Here is a 14,702-nt window from a genome sequence, read left to right as displayed (position 1 = left end):
TTAACTTGTTCATTGTTTAAATATGATGCCTCTGACAATTCATTTCTATCAATGTTTTGTTTGTCACATCACCGCATTAGACTTATCACAGAGTTTGAACTGACATGAGCAACACAAATGATGCCGCATGTGGAGCAGATTATACCCTTCTGGAGCACCTGAGATCACCATCTGTTTTTGGTGGGGTTTCGTGTTGGTTAGCCTATTAATTTAAGTTATGTTTTGTATACTGTTGTTACTCTTTTGGTCGTTTTTTGCCATGGCTTTGTCAGTTTGTAATAGACTAATAAGTTTGAATATCCCTCCAGTATCTTCTGCCCCTTTTTTACATCAATTTTCAGTTTGATTATGTCTTAGTAAAAGAATGACCAGTGAATAGTAAGGAAGGAGAACATGTTAATATAAAAATACTAACAGTGGTATGATTGCCAGTGACACAACTATCCATACAACAAAAAACATAGATGAGAATATTACCAGGCAGAAGCCTTTAACAATGAGCAAAACCATTTTAACCCATACCATATGTTAAGCTATGATTTCAAATAAAATCTGTATGTTTCAACCAACTGTTTAAGGCTGAAGTCATTACTTTTACATGACAACTTTAAAACTATTATGAAAATACTTTAATTTATTATAAGAAAGATAATCTGTTATTATGTTCAAAATATAATCAAAGGGTTTTACATATAATGGTTTCAGAGTGTAAATGAAAATGAAAACAGTGAAAAATATGCATTTTATTGGATATTTACATTCATGGATTTGATATAAAACAAAACCAAAGAAACATTGGCAGCCTACAATGTGTACTATATACACAGCAAACTACCTCAATTTGTTTATTTTTAAGTTGCCTTTTGTCCAAAGATTCAAAAGAACTATCGTCACCACGATTATAATTTGTTAGTTTTTCAAAGTTTTAAAAAAAATTGAAACAACACTTTATAAATTTCATGTCTCGAAGCCCTTTTCTGGATATACCTTTATCAGGAACGCTCAAAGCCGAATATTTGAAAGCCAAAGATGTGTAAGAACCTTGTGCTATATGACAAAATAAAAACACCTGCTACTTATTTGTAGAAATTGGACAAATGTAATCTTATCAAGTCATATCAATGACAGTCATATAATAACTTCCATTTAAGTCACTACATTCATCCTTTGAATCGGATAAAAATATTTGTTGGAAGCATTAACATGCAGTATAAGTATAATCAATCCATCTTGGAGTTTTCAAAGAGATGCAGACTAGTTTGTAGCTCACAAAATTCAGTATGATCTTCATAAGTAATAACTTGTAGTCTACAGCTAAATGATTCAACAGATTTTTATTAATTTTAAATGAAACTATACCAAACAGATTTTAAGATAAGCATAGGCACAGTACACAATAACAAATTATAATTAGTGATTCCTTAAAGTTTCATCACATTTTGCCTTAGCGTATCATGAAACGTCAAGATTCCCAAACGAAATAGATGGTTCTTATATATTTTAACTGAACATTTTATTCTTGCATATCTATTTTGGCTTTTTAATTTTTATGATTCGAGCGTCACTGATGAGTCTCTTGAAGACGAAATGTGTGTCTGGCGTACACATGTTTAAACTTGGTATCTATGGAGTTTATGTGTACTGTCCAAGTTTTCTATTTCATATTGATTATGGTGTTAATCTCTATTTTCTTTTTTATTGTCAATTATTACTTTGTTTGTTCATACGGTGGATAAGTTAGCTCTCCAAAACCAACCAGCCGATTTCTCATTTTTCTAACCATGCTTCTATTGAATGACCTACGGAGCCATTGTTTTCTAGGCAGTTTGTGAAGCCAATTTAGACAATGAAATATGCCACTGTGATCATGTTTGACATATTTGCCTAGTTCTTGGTATTAGTTTCTTTTTATCTGAATGTCTTCTTTAAAAAATGTATCTCATGGTATCGTCAGATCTAAAATAATGATTTGTCTGCTGGTTTTGACCGAAACATTGTTAAATCCAGTTTGGTGTTAAACACTACTCTTGAGAATGTTGATTTTCTACCAATAACATACATATGTTAGTCGATGGCCATTGCTAGGCACTCTTGGTAATTGCTGAGAATACTATAAAATAATGTGTAATTATCGCAGATGTATGCAGTTTTTTTTTTGACGATATTGACGATCCTTGACGACTTTTCTAGCTCAGTCTATTAACCAACTACACCAAATGTCGGCTCTATTTCTCAAAGCACTTGGCCATTCAAATCTGTTGAACATCGGTAAACTATTGTTAACTCTTCTTCATGTGTGTATGCAGGTTTTTTTTTGCTCCCGTGGTCTAAAATATAAATCATGTTCGATATTACTTGCTTGTCACAACTAACAAGTGGGATATTTTATCAGTGTCTTCTTCTTTAATATTTGGCATTTCAAGCACGACGTTCACTGTCTGAATTTAAAAACTGATCTTATGTCATTCTTTTCTCCGACCAACCCAACGATCCAAACTATCTTCCTTAGCCATGTCACCTCAGCTAAATAGATTTTTTCTTTTAACTCTTACTATATGAATTTGGCTATTATTTTTAGGCCTTTTTTGTCAGATAGCTCTTCATTTGTTTCGGTTCATATTCATCATTGGCTTTCAAATATTCGGCTTTGAAAGTTCCTGTTGAAGGTTAATCCAGAAAAGAGCTTTGGACGCATGCAATTTATAAAATTTTGTTTTCAGTTTGATCCGTTAAATTGTTTAATAGATACAATATGTTTGTCTCAATTCACTAGCGACATGTTTTCTCGGTCTTAGATCTTTATATACTGGAATAGTTGTCTGATCTGTAAATTTAACGTTTGTGTCCTAATCTCTAATGTGCCATTTTTTACTCTGAGTATGGATTCGCATGGCTGGTTGATGCATCCATATCAGGAGATTCCGTTTCTATCGGCTTATCCAGTCTCGCTCCGTTTGGAGTTCATGTGGTTCTTGCAGATTTAGTTTTTGTAATTTATCTTCGTTTGTGTATTCTGAATAGATTTACAAGATATGAGCATCGATAAGCTACTGCTGTCTCTAATTTGTAACATAAGACAATGATATTTTAAGTTTGGCACATGTACTGTACAAACCAAAACTGCTAAAACTCTTTGAAACGCTTCGCCATCTGCGTATGTATCGTTAGAACATTCATTCGAGATTTCAATTGCGATACTTCGTGCACCAATGGCGACAACTATAAAAAAATCCATACTGATAGCACAACGACATTGTGCTTCCCAGGCACACAAATGTGTCGACGTATTCACTCCATCATTATCTCGTGACACAATCTTATCCAAACATATCATTGGAGAAGTCTCTAAACCATTTACATACGTTTTTTACTGTTTTTTCACTTTTTGGTTGTAATTATTCCACCTACAATGCAAGATTTTATCCACACGATACATTGTCAATACTCATCAAATAGACCACACTCATCAGTGGCACTCAAATCAAAACATTTGAAGGCCAAATCAAATACGACGTTGAAGAGCATAAACCACCGAAAATGCCTGAATGTGAATGTTGTGCCACATACCATGCATGTATGAAGTTTTCAGCAAAAATTATTCGGTCTTTCTATCAACCATCTGTCTCCGAAACAATTTGGTGTTATCGTTAATTCGTCTATTTATGTATGTTGTTTGTGCTGGGCTGTTCCAGATGACAGTATAAACCTATCTCATCTTTTCATTTGATGTCATTATATTAGGCAGGTTCATTACCACTCTGAACCGTGTAACAATGCATTTTATTGACTCCATGCTTTTTTATAGCCTGAAACTGTGAACCTCGAAACAAAGTTGTCAAAAAGTGTCGAAGCATGTATCTTTCGTTTTTAACGGAATATACTTCCATAATTCGTTTGCTTTATAATCCATCACGGGACAAGCAAGCTTTTGAATTTAGTTTTCTCTCCTACGTTTACTGGATAACCTCGATAACAATACATTTTCAGTTATGTTTCATTCAAAAACAAAATCAATGCTAGAACAAATGAAAATCATATTCTTAGATCTTACTACGGTGTTCAATTTAAATCCTTTAAGAATATGTTTATTTCGACAAACCGTTCGATCTGTCCAAATAACTGAACTGAATCCAAAAATTTTCCACCATCTTCTTCGGAAAATGCCTGCACCAAGTCAGGAATATATCAATTTTTTTTTCACTTTTGTCAGTTTTTATGGACTTCCCCTTTTTTGAAATTGCCTTGCAGTTCGGTATTTTTGTTATACTTTTTTACTTAACTTTTATATCTTAAATTCACATTTTTAAACATTTCAAACATTTTCTGTGTTGGCTCATATCGGTTCTTATTTTTTTTAAAGTGAGTATCTTTAGGGATTTTAATATATAAATATATATATAATTATTGCTATGTATCTCGTAAAATGCAGGACTTCTAGTTTCAACAACATGAATTTTTGGACAATAATTTACTACATGAAAGAATCTTTTCTGAAAATGTCCTGGTAATTTTACACAATCACACTGCTTTTGTGCCGACGGTGCAGGACTCTTGTGAGTTTTCAAGGTCTTCCAAATTCCCGTAGTATTTTCTTGCTACTTTCATAATCGCTAGATAAAAAATGTTCTTGCAATTTGTAATTAAACATACGTATAAACGCATTTTAGGGGGAATAAATCGGTTCTTTTAAATATAAAACTGAGCTATTTCTATATATATATGAATAATACATGCAGGCATTTTTCTTTTCGCCTGTTTCCTATTCAGTTGGTAGATAATTTTAACAAAACGAAGATGTATGAAATGTTCAACCACAAACAGCACTGAATTACTGGGTTGAAGAAGTTTTGAAATAGTTTAACGGAAGTAGTTCAAAAGGAAATGAATAATTGTTGTGTTTAAATAAGAAAAGTACAATAACAGGAAATAAAAATACTATTAAATGAAAAATAAAGAAAAAATGTAGGCCTTTTCTCCCATTTCCATTCTCAATTTTATTTTGATCGAATAGGAAAATCGGAAATAATTGTTTTGTTCAATCTTTGAACGAAGACTTTGAATTTGGTTGTTTCTATAATTGTTTTTGAACTTCATTTACCTGTAACAATCAGCAAATAAAGTAAATAATATGTGCATTGAGATTGACATATTCTTTAGGTATTATTTGAAGAAATAAATATAATCAAAACGTCCCCCCCCTAATTTAAACTTTAACATACGTGATGTGTACAACTAGCATTTAAAAATCTACGATGTAAAATGACGCACGTGTTTCTGAATCTTCCAAGAAGCCAGAGGTTGTGGACGCTTTATCTTCTCTTCATGACACATATGTTGTTGTTCCAGCAGCAAAGCAGCAAACAATATTGTTTTGATATGCAAAATTAATTATTTGATATGTCCCACTAAAGAACTTGAACTAGTTGGAAAATCTTCAATCACAGTCTACAATTTTGCAGTAACTTTAAATTCTTTGATTTTCTGCGCTTTATTCTACTATACCCAATGCTCAATTTAAAGATCGACTATAACGTTTCATTTAACAGAACCTTTTTCTTCAAAAAAGGGAAACGTGAATACATTTCCCTTGTTTAAGTTCATGAATAACCAAACTGATTCTCACAATAATCACACCAAAGATAACATAATCAAAATGGTGGACTTTTTTATCGACATCAAAACTGTTGAGTTTAGTGGATTTTCAGCAGACAGTTGGCATTCAAAAGGGTACTTATAGTGAAAGATTCCTCGTTGCGTGTCGCTCGGTTGGCTTACTGTGAGGAAGATTCATTCCCCATTTAAACATAAAAGAAATAGTTCACCAGGAACGTTCAAACCAAAACATTTGAAAAATAAAGTCGACAGTATAAAAATTAAAAAAATAAGAAGATGTGGCATGATTGCCAATGAGACAACTCTGCACAAGAGACCAAATGACACAGAAATTAACAACTATAGGTCATCGTACGGCCTTCAACAATGAGCAAAGCCCATACCGCATAGTCAGCTATACAAGGCCCCGAAATGACAAATGTAAAACAATTCAAACGAGAAAACTAACGGCCTAATTTATGTACAAAATAATGAACGAAAAACAAATATATTACACAGCCAGCAACAAACGACAACCACTGAATTACAGGCTCTTGACTTGGGACAGGCACATACAGAATGAACCTTGGATAGTTGTGTAACAGTACAACATAAGAACAAACTATAAAATTTAGTTGAAAAAGGCTGACTCATCAGATGGATACAAATAGAAATACATCTAACAAAAACACAGAGTGGACTTGGAAGGGTAATTATACATCTACACAACAGAAAGACACTAAGTACAGATCTGAGAGTACTCGCAGTTACTGACAGCTAGTTCAAAGCCAATAACAACTAATGAAATCATAGTTTACCGATGTTCTTAATCGTCTAGCTAGGTATGTATAAGTACCTACAAACGTTTGAAGCTTTCTGACCAAAAGGGACCTACAGACTGGCGAACAGATTTTGAAAAAAATACAAGCAGGATTGGTGGACTATCTCTACAGATTCATGTTTTCTGATTTTCATGACGACATCGATGCCATGTAAGTTTTCTTTGAGCCCCGTTGAAAATCATATTGTCTTATACTTTTGGAACTATCCATCCAATTTAACTCATGAATAATATGAATCAAGTTTTGTTCCGGTCAGATAAAGCAAGGCCACCAAAGTATTGCTTGATTCTGATTATTACATTTAGTCCAGGACAGAGATTGAGATTAAAACAAATGTCACTTAGTTGTCTTTCTCAAAAAGTCACCCATTCCGAATCTTTAAGGGGTAATCACCTTATTGTTAAAATTCTAATATTTTATACATCATGTATTCTCTATACATTTTGCTCGTTCCGTGTATTGTGAAGATTAACACGAATTGTTAAGGCAAAGGAGGAGATATGATAAGAAGCATTATTTGGCCCCGGAAATTGCAATGAAAAAAAATCAGTCTTTTCAAAAATATATTGGTTTTATTTATAAATGAACAGCTTAATATAATCTTGACAATTAATTGTGCATAAAAGGTCGGTGATGATGTCATAAACATGTTGAAATTGACATATTTGACATAAAATGGGAATTTTACACTTAGTTTCTTTTTGTAGATTTAATTATGACCAAGGCTTTATCAAAAAAGATATTTTACAAACATTAACATCTCTGTAAAATACATCTTCTCCCAAAATAACTTTTTTTTTTGGTAAACCGTAGGCACATATCTATATATCAATGACCAGTTTTTATTGTTTTACGTTAAATGCAAGATGTTTGAGACCCTAGTGAAAACATATTAGATGAAAATATAAATATAGATACTAATGTCTGGCAGAGTAGTGTCTGGCGTACCAAATTAAATCTGGTATCTTTGATGAGTTTTTACAACCACTGGGTCGATGCTACTGCTGGTGGACTGGTGGACGTTTCGTCCCCGATGGTATAGTATTGATATATTTTTGATATAAATTTACTATTTATAAAATTTTGTAATATTAAAAAATGAGTTTTTCTATTCCCAGGTATAGATTGCCTTAGCCGTATTTGGCACAACTTTTCGGAATTTTCGATACTTGATGCTCTTCAACTTCGTCATATTTGATTGGGCTTTGCAACTGTTTAGATTCAAACGCCATTGGTTAGTCTTATGTAGACGAAACGCTCATCTGACATACCAAATAATAAGCCTGGTATCTTTCATGAGTTTTTATGAACATATGAAGGAGGTTATTTGGTAAATATAAAACAGTTTTTGATTTTCGAATTCTAGGTGTCAAAAGAATGGCCTTATCATACCTTTTCGTCATGTCTGCTCTTTCTTTTTTCGCTTCTGATATACTAGTACTTTTTAAAAGAATTCAACATTTTTACAACTCTTTTTTTATTCACACACACTCGATTATAAAATCTTTAGATTCAAAAGTCAAAATTAAGAATAACATATACCCTTACGTCTTCAAATTAAATTGCAATCTAACGATTTCATAAATATTTTGTTTTTCCAGTCCTGTGATGGTAGCATTTATGTCATATTTTTCATTTATCTCAATGGACTTCAGAATATCTATCAATGAATAATGAGATATGAGGTATAATAAAAACACATCACAACCTAAATAGACAAATAACCAAAAACAAATATATAGATCAACATATAGTATTCAACACACTAATATGACGCCTTTCTTCTACATAGTAAAGAAAGCCATGTACTCATTCAACAAAACATTGCAGTTTGGAGTTTTGACCTATTTAAATTCAAACAATTCAATCATAACTACAAACCAAGACACTATTTTAAAAAGAACAATTAAATGATTTTTATCTTTTGATTTATGTTTCCTAAACACCGGTAGTATATTCGCATTTTAATTACATTTCACTTTAACTTGAACCAAAACTTTTTAAAAAACTTCTATTTGTTTCTTGTGCAAATCAATTAACTTTAAAATTGTTTTAATTGGAGAAAACGTCGTTTTAAGATGGCGGCGGGTATTATATGGATGGTTCACATTTTCAATCTGTGTAATTTATCGGGCATCTATGGTTCCAGCTTTTCGTTTAAGTCCTATCGTTTGGAATCCGCCAGCAATCGTTACAGACGAGACTCCCATGTGAACTATAAACTAGCCTGGATAAAGCCTTGCAGCATCACATTCTCCAGTAATGGCACGAAACCTGCCGGAATTTCATTCGAACTTGCTGGAACTCAGTCAGTTCAAGATTCAACACTTTTTAAGGTTTGTAACATAAACTATCAAACTGTACAAAAGACGACGATCATGAATTGAGGAGTATAAAGTATTATTAATGTAGCTTTTTACTTCAGCTATCTTTGATTTCCGTCGTTCGTAATTGAACAACGATTATTAATAGTCTTTTTTTTATTTTGCAATTAACGGAATGGTAAAAATATTCGAAATAAAAAAGCTGAAAGAGGTGTTTGATCGAAAATAAATATATTTTGCTGTTTCAGAATAAAGCAGATATTTTAAATATGAGGCAATAGTAATTAATAATGTTTGAAACTCGTACATCATTTTCAAACCAAGTTAACAACACTGAGGGAATCGCACTAATTGAAATGGAGCAAGAATAGGTGCGTCTCTTCTAATGATTACATTCCGACAACGATGCAACTCATATCGTCATACTGTTGACTTGTTTCTCGTTTCTCGTTTTTTATATAGATTAGACCGTTTGTTTTCCTGTTTGAATGGTTTTACACTAGTCATTTTGGGGCCCTTTATAGCTTGCTGTTCGGTGTGAACCAAGGCTCCGTGTTGAAGGCTTTACTTTGACCTATAATGGTTTACTTTTACAAATTGTGACTTGGATGGAGAGTTGTCTCATTGGCACTCATACCACATCTTCTTATATCTATTGATAAGAATATTTTCAGGACAGAATGATGGGGTATTTCATTATCGTGAAAATTCCCCTTATAATACAGTTGCCTGACACAAGAAACAGCTACTACAACACTCAGTAAAAGTAGTAGGTATCACTCAAATTATAACAAGATGTTCAAGCTAGAAGTTGTCAAAATTTGCATGAAATATTTTGAAGTCCGTTGGCAAGCGGGTATTTCGGTTTTCGTAGTTTAAAGACAATTGGGGGAACAAATAAATAATAAATGAATAATTAGAATTAGATAACTTATCTGTACCGATTTAATTTAACTTTGAAGTAAATTATTTCAGACATCAAAGCTAATTCAACTTATGATACGATTCATGGCACATGACACACTAGAACGAGTTTCAGAAGTCAGTTTTGGTATCTTTAGTTCAAACGAACTGTTAACAGATGCATTCCCGGACCATGCTGTTTCGGATGAATGTAAATGTAAGTTGTTTTTACAAATATTTTATTGTGAATGCATCCATATTTGAAAGACAGACTAACTCTTATTCTACAATATGCGGTTTGACATACAAAATTACACTACATGAGTGGTGTTCAAAATGTTGCATGAACGTATAAATAAAAAGGGAGGACAGACAAAATAACGACCAACTGACGACCAAAAAACAAAAAACATACAAAGTCCAAAACATTTAAATGAAAAAAAAATACATCATGTACACGTCTAACTTTACGATCGCTGAATGTGAATAGTACATACCTATACATGTATAAAAAATGTGGTAAGTTTCCTGTTATTCCATGCATAAACCTCTTGTTTTCATATAGATCAAGCTCACGTATCTCTTACTGAGGAGGTACAATAAAAATTGAGTGACGATTGGCTGCTTACTATCCAATGTCAAATACTTCATGTAGTTGTCCATTTCACTGAGATAAAAGTTATATTTTGATTTACACTTTTGAAATGATGAAATAAAATTGTTCAAGTAAGATGTTTCTTTAATTTGATATTTGTCTTTCTTTTATCCCAGTCGATCCCTACCTTACAGAACCTACCTATTACCACGGTTTATTGTTTATTTGTTGTCGTCCTGAACATGCATGAATTTTTTACCACTGGACCTATTTAACAAACCACAATCAATATTTTAACTCATATATGAAATCTATATGTCAAGTTATGACTTTAAGTACATTGATGACAATCCTGGTCCCACGTTATGATGTAACAATTCTAATTTTCTCCTTTTTTCTAATAAAATTATGCAAATCTCGACAACAATTAATTCTGATACTTACTGAACCATACATCACACAATGGTTCCTGCTATAATACTGCTTTTATCGATTTAGTTTCCTGTAATGACGAATGTTCTTCCTTATGCTATAATGGACTTCCAAGAGCGAACAGCTCAGCTTATCCGGGATTGCGTGTTGTTGTCGTCGATGCCAACATCGAATGCAGGGAAGACGATCCAGAGAACAAGATGGTTAATCTCCTTGTGAAGTCGTTTGCAGAATCTATATTTACACATTTATTTCCACCACAAATAATCAGTATAGTAAGTGTGAAAAGTTAAAGGCATGCAAAAGGTTATAATTAAGATTGTATGGCAAATGAAGAATTAATGGATGCGCACTTGCTGAAATTATTCAACAGTTTAAATTCCATCAAACACGCACATACAACATAATTTGCAAATTGAAATGCGTTTATGTACTTTCAGTGAGTGTAAAATACGGAGATGTGGTTTGATTGCCAATGAGACAACTATCCAATAATGTCTAAATGACGCCGAGTTCGGCCTTTTACAATGAGCAAAACCCATTACGTATAGTCAGCTATAGAAGGCCCCGACATGACAAAATGGTAAAAAATTCAAACGAAAAATTCAACGTCCTGATTTATAACGGGAAAATCCAAATATGACAGACGGCAACCAACGACAACAACTGAATTACATGTTCTGACGTAGGACAGACACATATAGAATGTGGCGGGGTTAACATGTTTGTGAGCGCTTAATCCTCTCCCAACCTGGGTCAACGATGTAACAGCACGCCATAAGAAAAAAAACTGCAAACTTAAGTTTAAAATGGCTTGCTGACTCATCAGATCGGGACGAAGCACAGAAAACAAGTAACAAAAAGAAAAAAGACAGAAAGAATAGATCAAAGAGTACACATTGTTCTTGAAACTTAGTTCAAAGCCAACTACAACTCATAAATAAATCATTTTCTCATACTAAAGTATCAACCAGTATACATTTATTGGATTTAGTGTAAGGACATCATACACAGTGTGAGAAAAGCATGACCTTGTGCAATGCCAAAATATGAGTACATAATATCGACAGAATGTATAGGATCATAAGTTTTCATAACTATATAGCAATACATATTTAGTTATGTGTTAACTAATCAAAAGTAAAATCAATGTAAGTACCGATAAAAACAATATTTTAAGATCTTACTACGGGGTTAAATTGATATCCTTTAAGAATATAAGTTTATTCAAAGGAACAGTTCGAATTGTCCGAATAACTGAAAAGACTTTAAGAATGTGTCCATCTTACCAAGGATTTATATAGTAAGATATTTTATTATTCTTACTGTTACTATATAAATCCTTGATCTTCCTAACTTTTATACGTGTGGTTTACCTCTTAATTACATTCGTTCAAACATTTTCCGGGTTGACTCATATCGAGTTTCATTTTTTTTTTAAAGTCAGTATCTTTTAATTTTTTAAGTACTTTAATATATATATATATCAAAGTCCTTAAAAAGTTGTGCTGATATTTAGAATAATTATGAATATAAAATGTGTTTTCAGCCGTTCATCACCTTCACTGGTGATCCAATGGATGGATCTGTCGTAGAGTTGTCACTTGTTTAGACGTTCTTATATATATATATATATTATAACATCATCTTCGTATATTACCATCTTTTATTAGTACCGTTGTGCAAATCTTTAGACTTATATTTTTTTTTCCTTATCTGCGCAGTATCGTCTATTCTAGACGATCCGGTACATATTAAATTTGCTGGTTGGTCCTTTTTATAGACCTCTCTCTCTCTCTCTCTCTCTCTCTCTCTCTCTCTCTCTCTCTCTCTCTCTATATATATAATTCAAAAGTAGAAACGTAATAATTAATGCTAATTCTTGTGAACCGCAGGACTACAAGTGTACAAAAAAGTCAGTTTCGGGCAATGATTTACTAGATGATATTTTCTTCTAAACATGTCCTAGTATATTTCTTTTTTTGTTTTTTTGGAAAAGTGGACAACACAGTCAAATTGTTTATGCAGCGCCCGTGTAAGACCCTTCTGGGTAGTCAGATCGGTAAAAAATCCGAAGATGTTTCATGTTGTTTTGATAATCGATAGATAACAAAATTCCTTGCAATAGTAATACAACATTTTTTTAATCGAATTTTAAGGGAAATAAATGGGTTATTTAATATTAAAAAAAAGACAACTAATAAGCTATTTCTGTAGTGTTTCCTTTTCGTCCATTTCTTCTTTTTTTCAGTTGGAAGACAATATGAACAAAACGAAAGATGTTTGGAATGTTCAACCACAAACAGTGCTAACTTACTGGGTTGAAGCAGTTTTGACATGGTTTAATGCAAGAAGTTCAAAAGGTAATGCATGATTATTGTTATACTTTTCAACGTCCCACATTCATCATACAAACGTTATTCATATATAGATAGTTATCAAAGGTACCAGGATTATAATTTAGTACGCCAGACGCGCGTTTCGTCTACATAAGACTCATCAGTGACGCTCATATCAAAATAGTTAAAAAGCCAAACAAGTACAAAGTTGAAGAGCATTGAGGATCCAAAATTCCAAAAAGTTGTGCCAAATACGGCTAAGGTAATCTATACCTGGGATAAGAAAATCCTTAGTTTTTCGAAAAATAAATAGCTCAACAGTTATCTGGTTTTTTTTTATTTTAATTTTAAAAAATAAACGATTTATTTGCCTTCAAATTCGTTTATAAGCATGTTTTATACGTCTGGTATGGATTTGAATAGAACAATAATAGAAACAGACCATATCAGAAATTGAAAAGAAATGTAAAATTGTTGAATCAAACAGAAATCTCGGAAAAGGAATTTCTTGTTGAAAGTATGAAGAATTGTACTTGGCGTTCCTACAGTTGTCTATGAAATAATTAGATATACCATTTGGATGGACATTGTCATTTCAAGTATGTTCTGCGTTAAACGGCCAGCAGAAAATTTTACATGAATAATTATATTCAAGACGATCAAACTAACCACATTCTGGGACTATTACATGGAATTTAAATATTGGTCCCATCCACATTCCACATTCGAGGCGAACATCCTACCACAGGACCATCAGGATAGTAGATATTTATAATACACAATGTCTGGAATGGGTCAGTTAACTTTGTTAGTTTGTAAAGCATATATTTATTCATTTAACGATGTTGTATTTAATGGAGGGCTATCAGCTCTTGAACTCCAGTGACCAACATCAATAATAGGTAGTTGATAACGTTTGTGTGATGCATGTCTGGCATTGAACGAAAATTTTGCTAACATTTCATAATAATTGATTTACATTTTTATATATCTGTACATCATATCAATATACTCTAAAATCATTTTTCTCCCTATTGATTAAAGAAAAACTTTTATTTTTTTTTCAGGTGCAATGAATGTATGCAGTTCTAGCGGACATCTATGCTCGTCAGAATTTGACAATCGGAAAAACATGAAAACGAAAGACTTATTTTTATTTACAACACTAAGCGCGTTATTTAATTACGAAAGGGAATACTTACTTGGAAAAATATCTACATGTGAGTGGTAAAATCAACTGAATGATATTGTGTTTTGTTTAATTTGTTTTTCAAATAAGGATGGTAGTATTCTAAGATCTTAGATCGAGAATAATTCTTATAAATTAAGAAAATAGATACAGAAGTGAAGTATTAAGCCCAGTAGTCAGTACTTCAGTGTTGACATGAATTATCATTGATAGAGTCATAATTATAGATTAACTGTTTACAAGAGAATTTTTTAGAAATACTAAGGATTTTCTACCCCAGGAATAGATTACCTTAGCTTTATTTAGCAAAACCTTTCGGAATTTTGGGTCCTCAATGCTATTCAATTTCGTACTTTATTTTGCCTTTTGACTTTTTTTATTCGAGCGTCACTGTCATTGTAGACGAAACGCGCATCTGGCTTACAAAATTTTAGTCCTGGTAACTATGATGAGTTTATATTAGTACAAAATCATTTAGATTGAAGA

At 32.5% G+C, this 14,702-nt stretch overlaps 1 protein-coding gene across 1 annotated transcript; it reads left to right on the top strand.

The window, feature by feature from the left end:
• The first annotated feature begins 8,454 nt into the window (after positions 1-8,454).
• Positions 8,455-14,702, top strand: LOC127736978 (uncharacterized). The gene is made up of 5 exons (XM_052247536.1): positions 8,455-8,770; positions 9,734-9,878; positions 10,755-10,963; positions 12,940-13,051; positions 14,095-14,702. The coding sequence occupies exons 1-5, from the start codon at positions 8,513-8,515 to the stop codon at positions 14,256-14,258; spliced, it is 888 nt and encodes a 295-aa protein (XP_052103496.1). The 5' UTR covers positions 8,455-8,512; the 3' UTR covers positions 14,259-14,702.

Source organism: Mytilus californianus, unplaced genomic scaffold, assembly GCF_021869535.1.
Source record: "Mytilus californianus isolate M0D057914Y unplaced genomic scaffold, xbMytCali1.0.p SCAF_4, whole genome shotgun sequence".
Lineage (NCBI taxonomy): Eukaryota > Metazoa > Mollusca > Bivalvia > Mytilida > Mytilidae > Mytilus > Mytilus californianus.
This window is presented reverse-complemented; position numbering and strand designations above follow the sequence as displayed.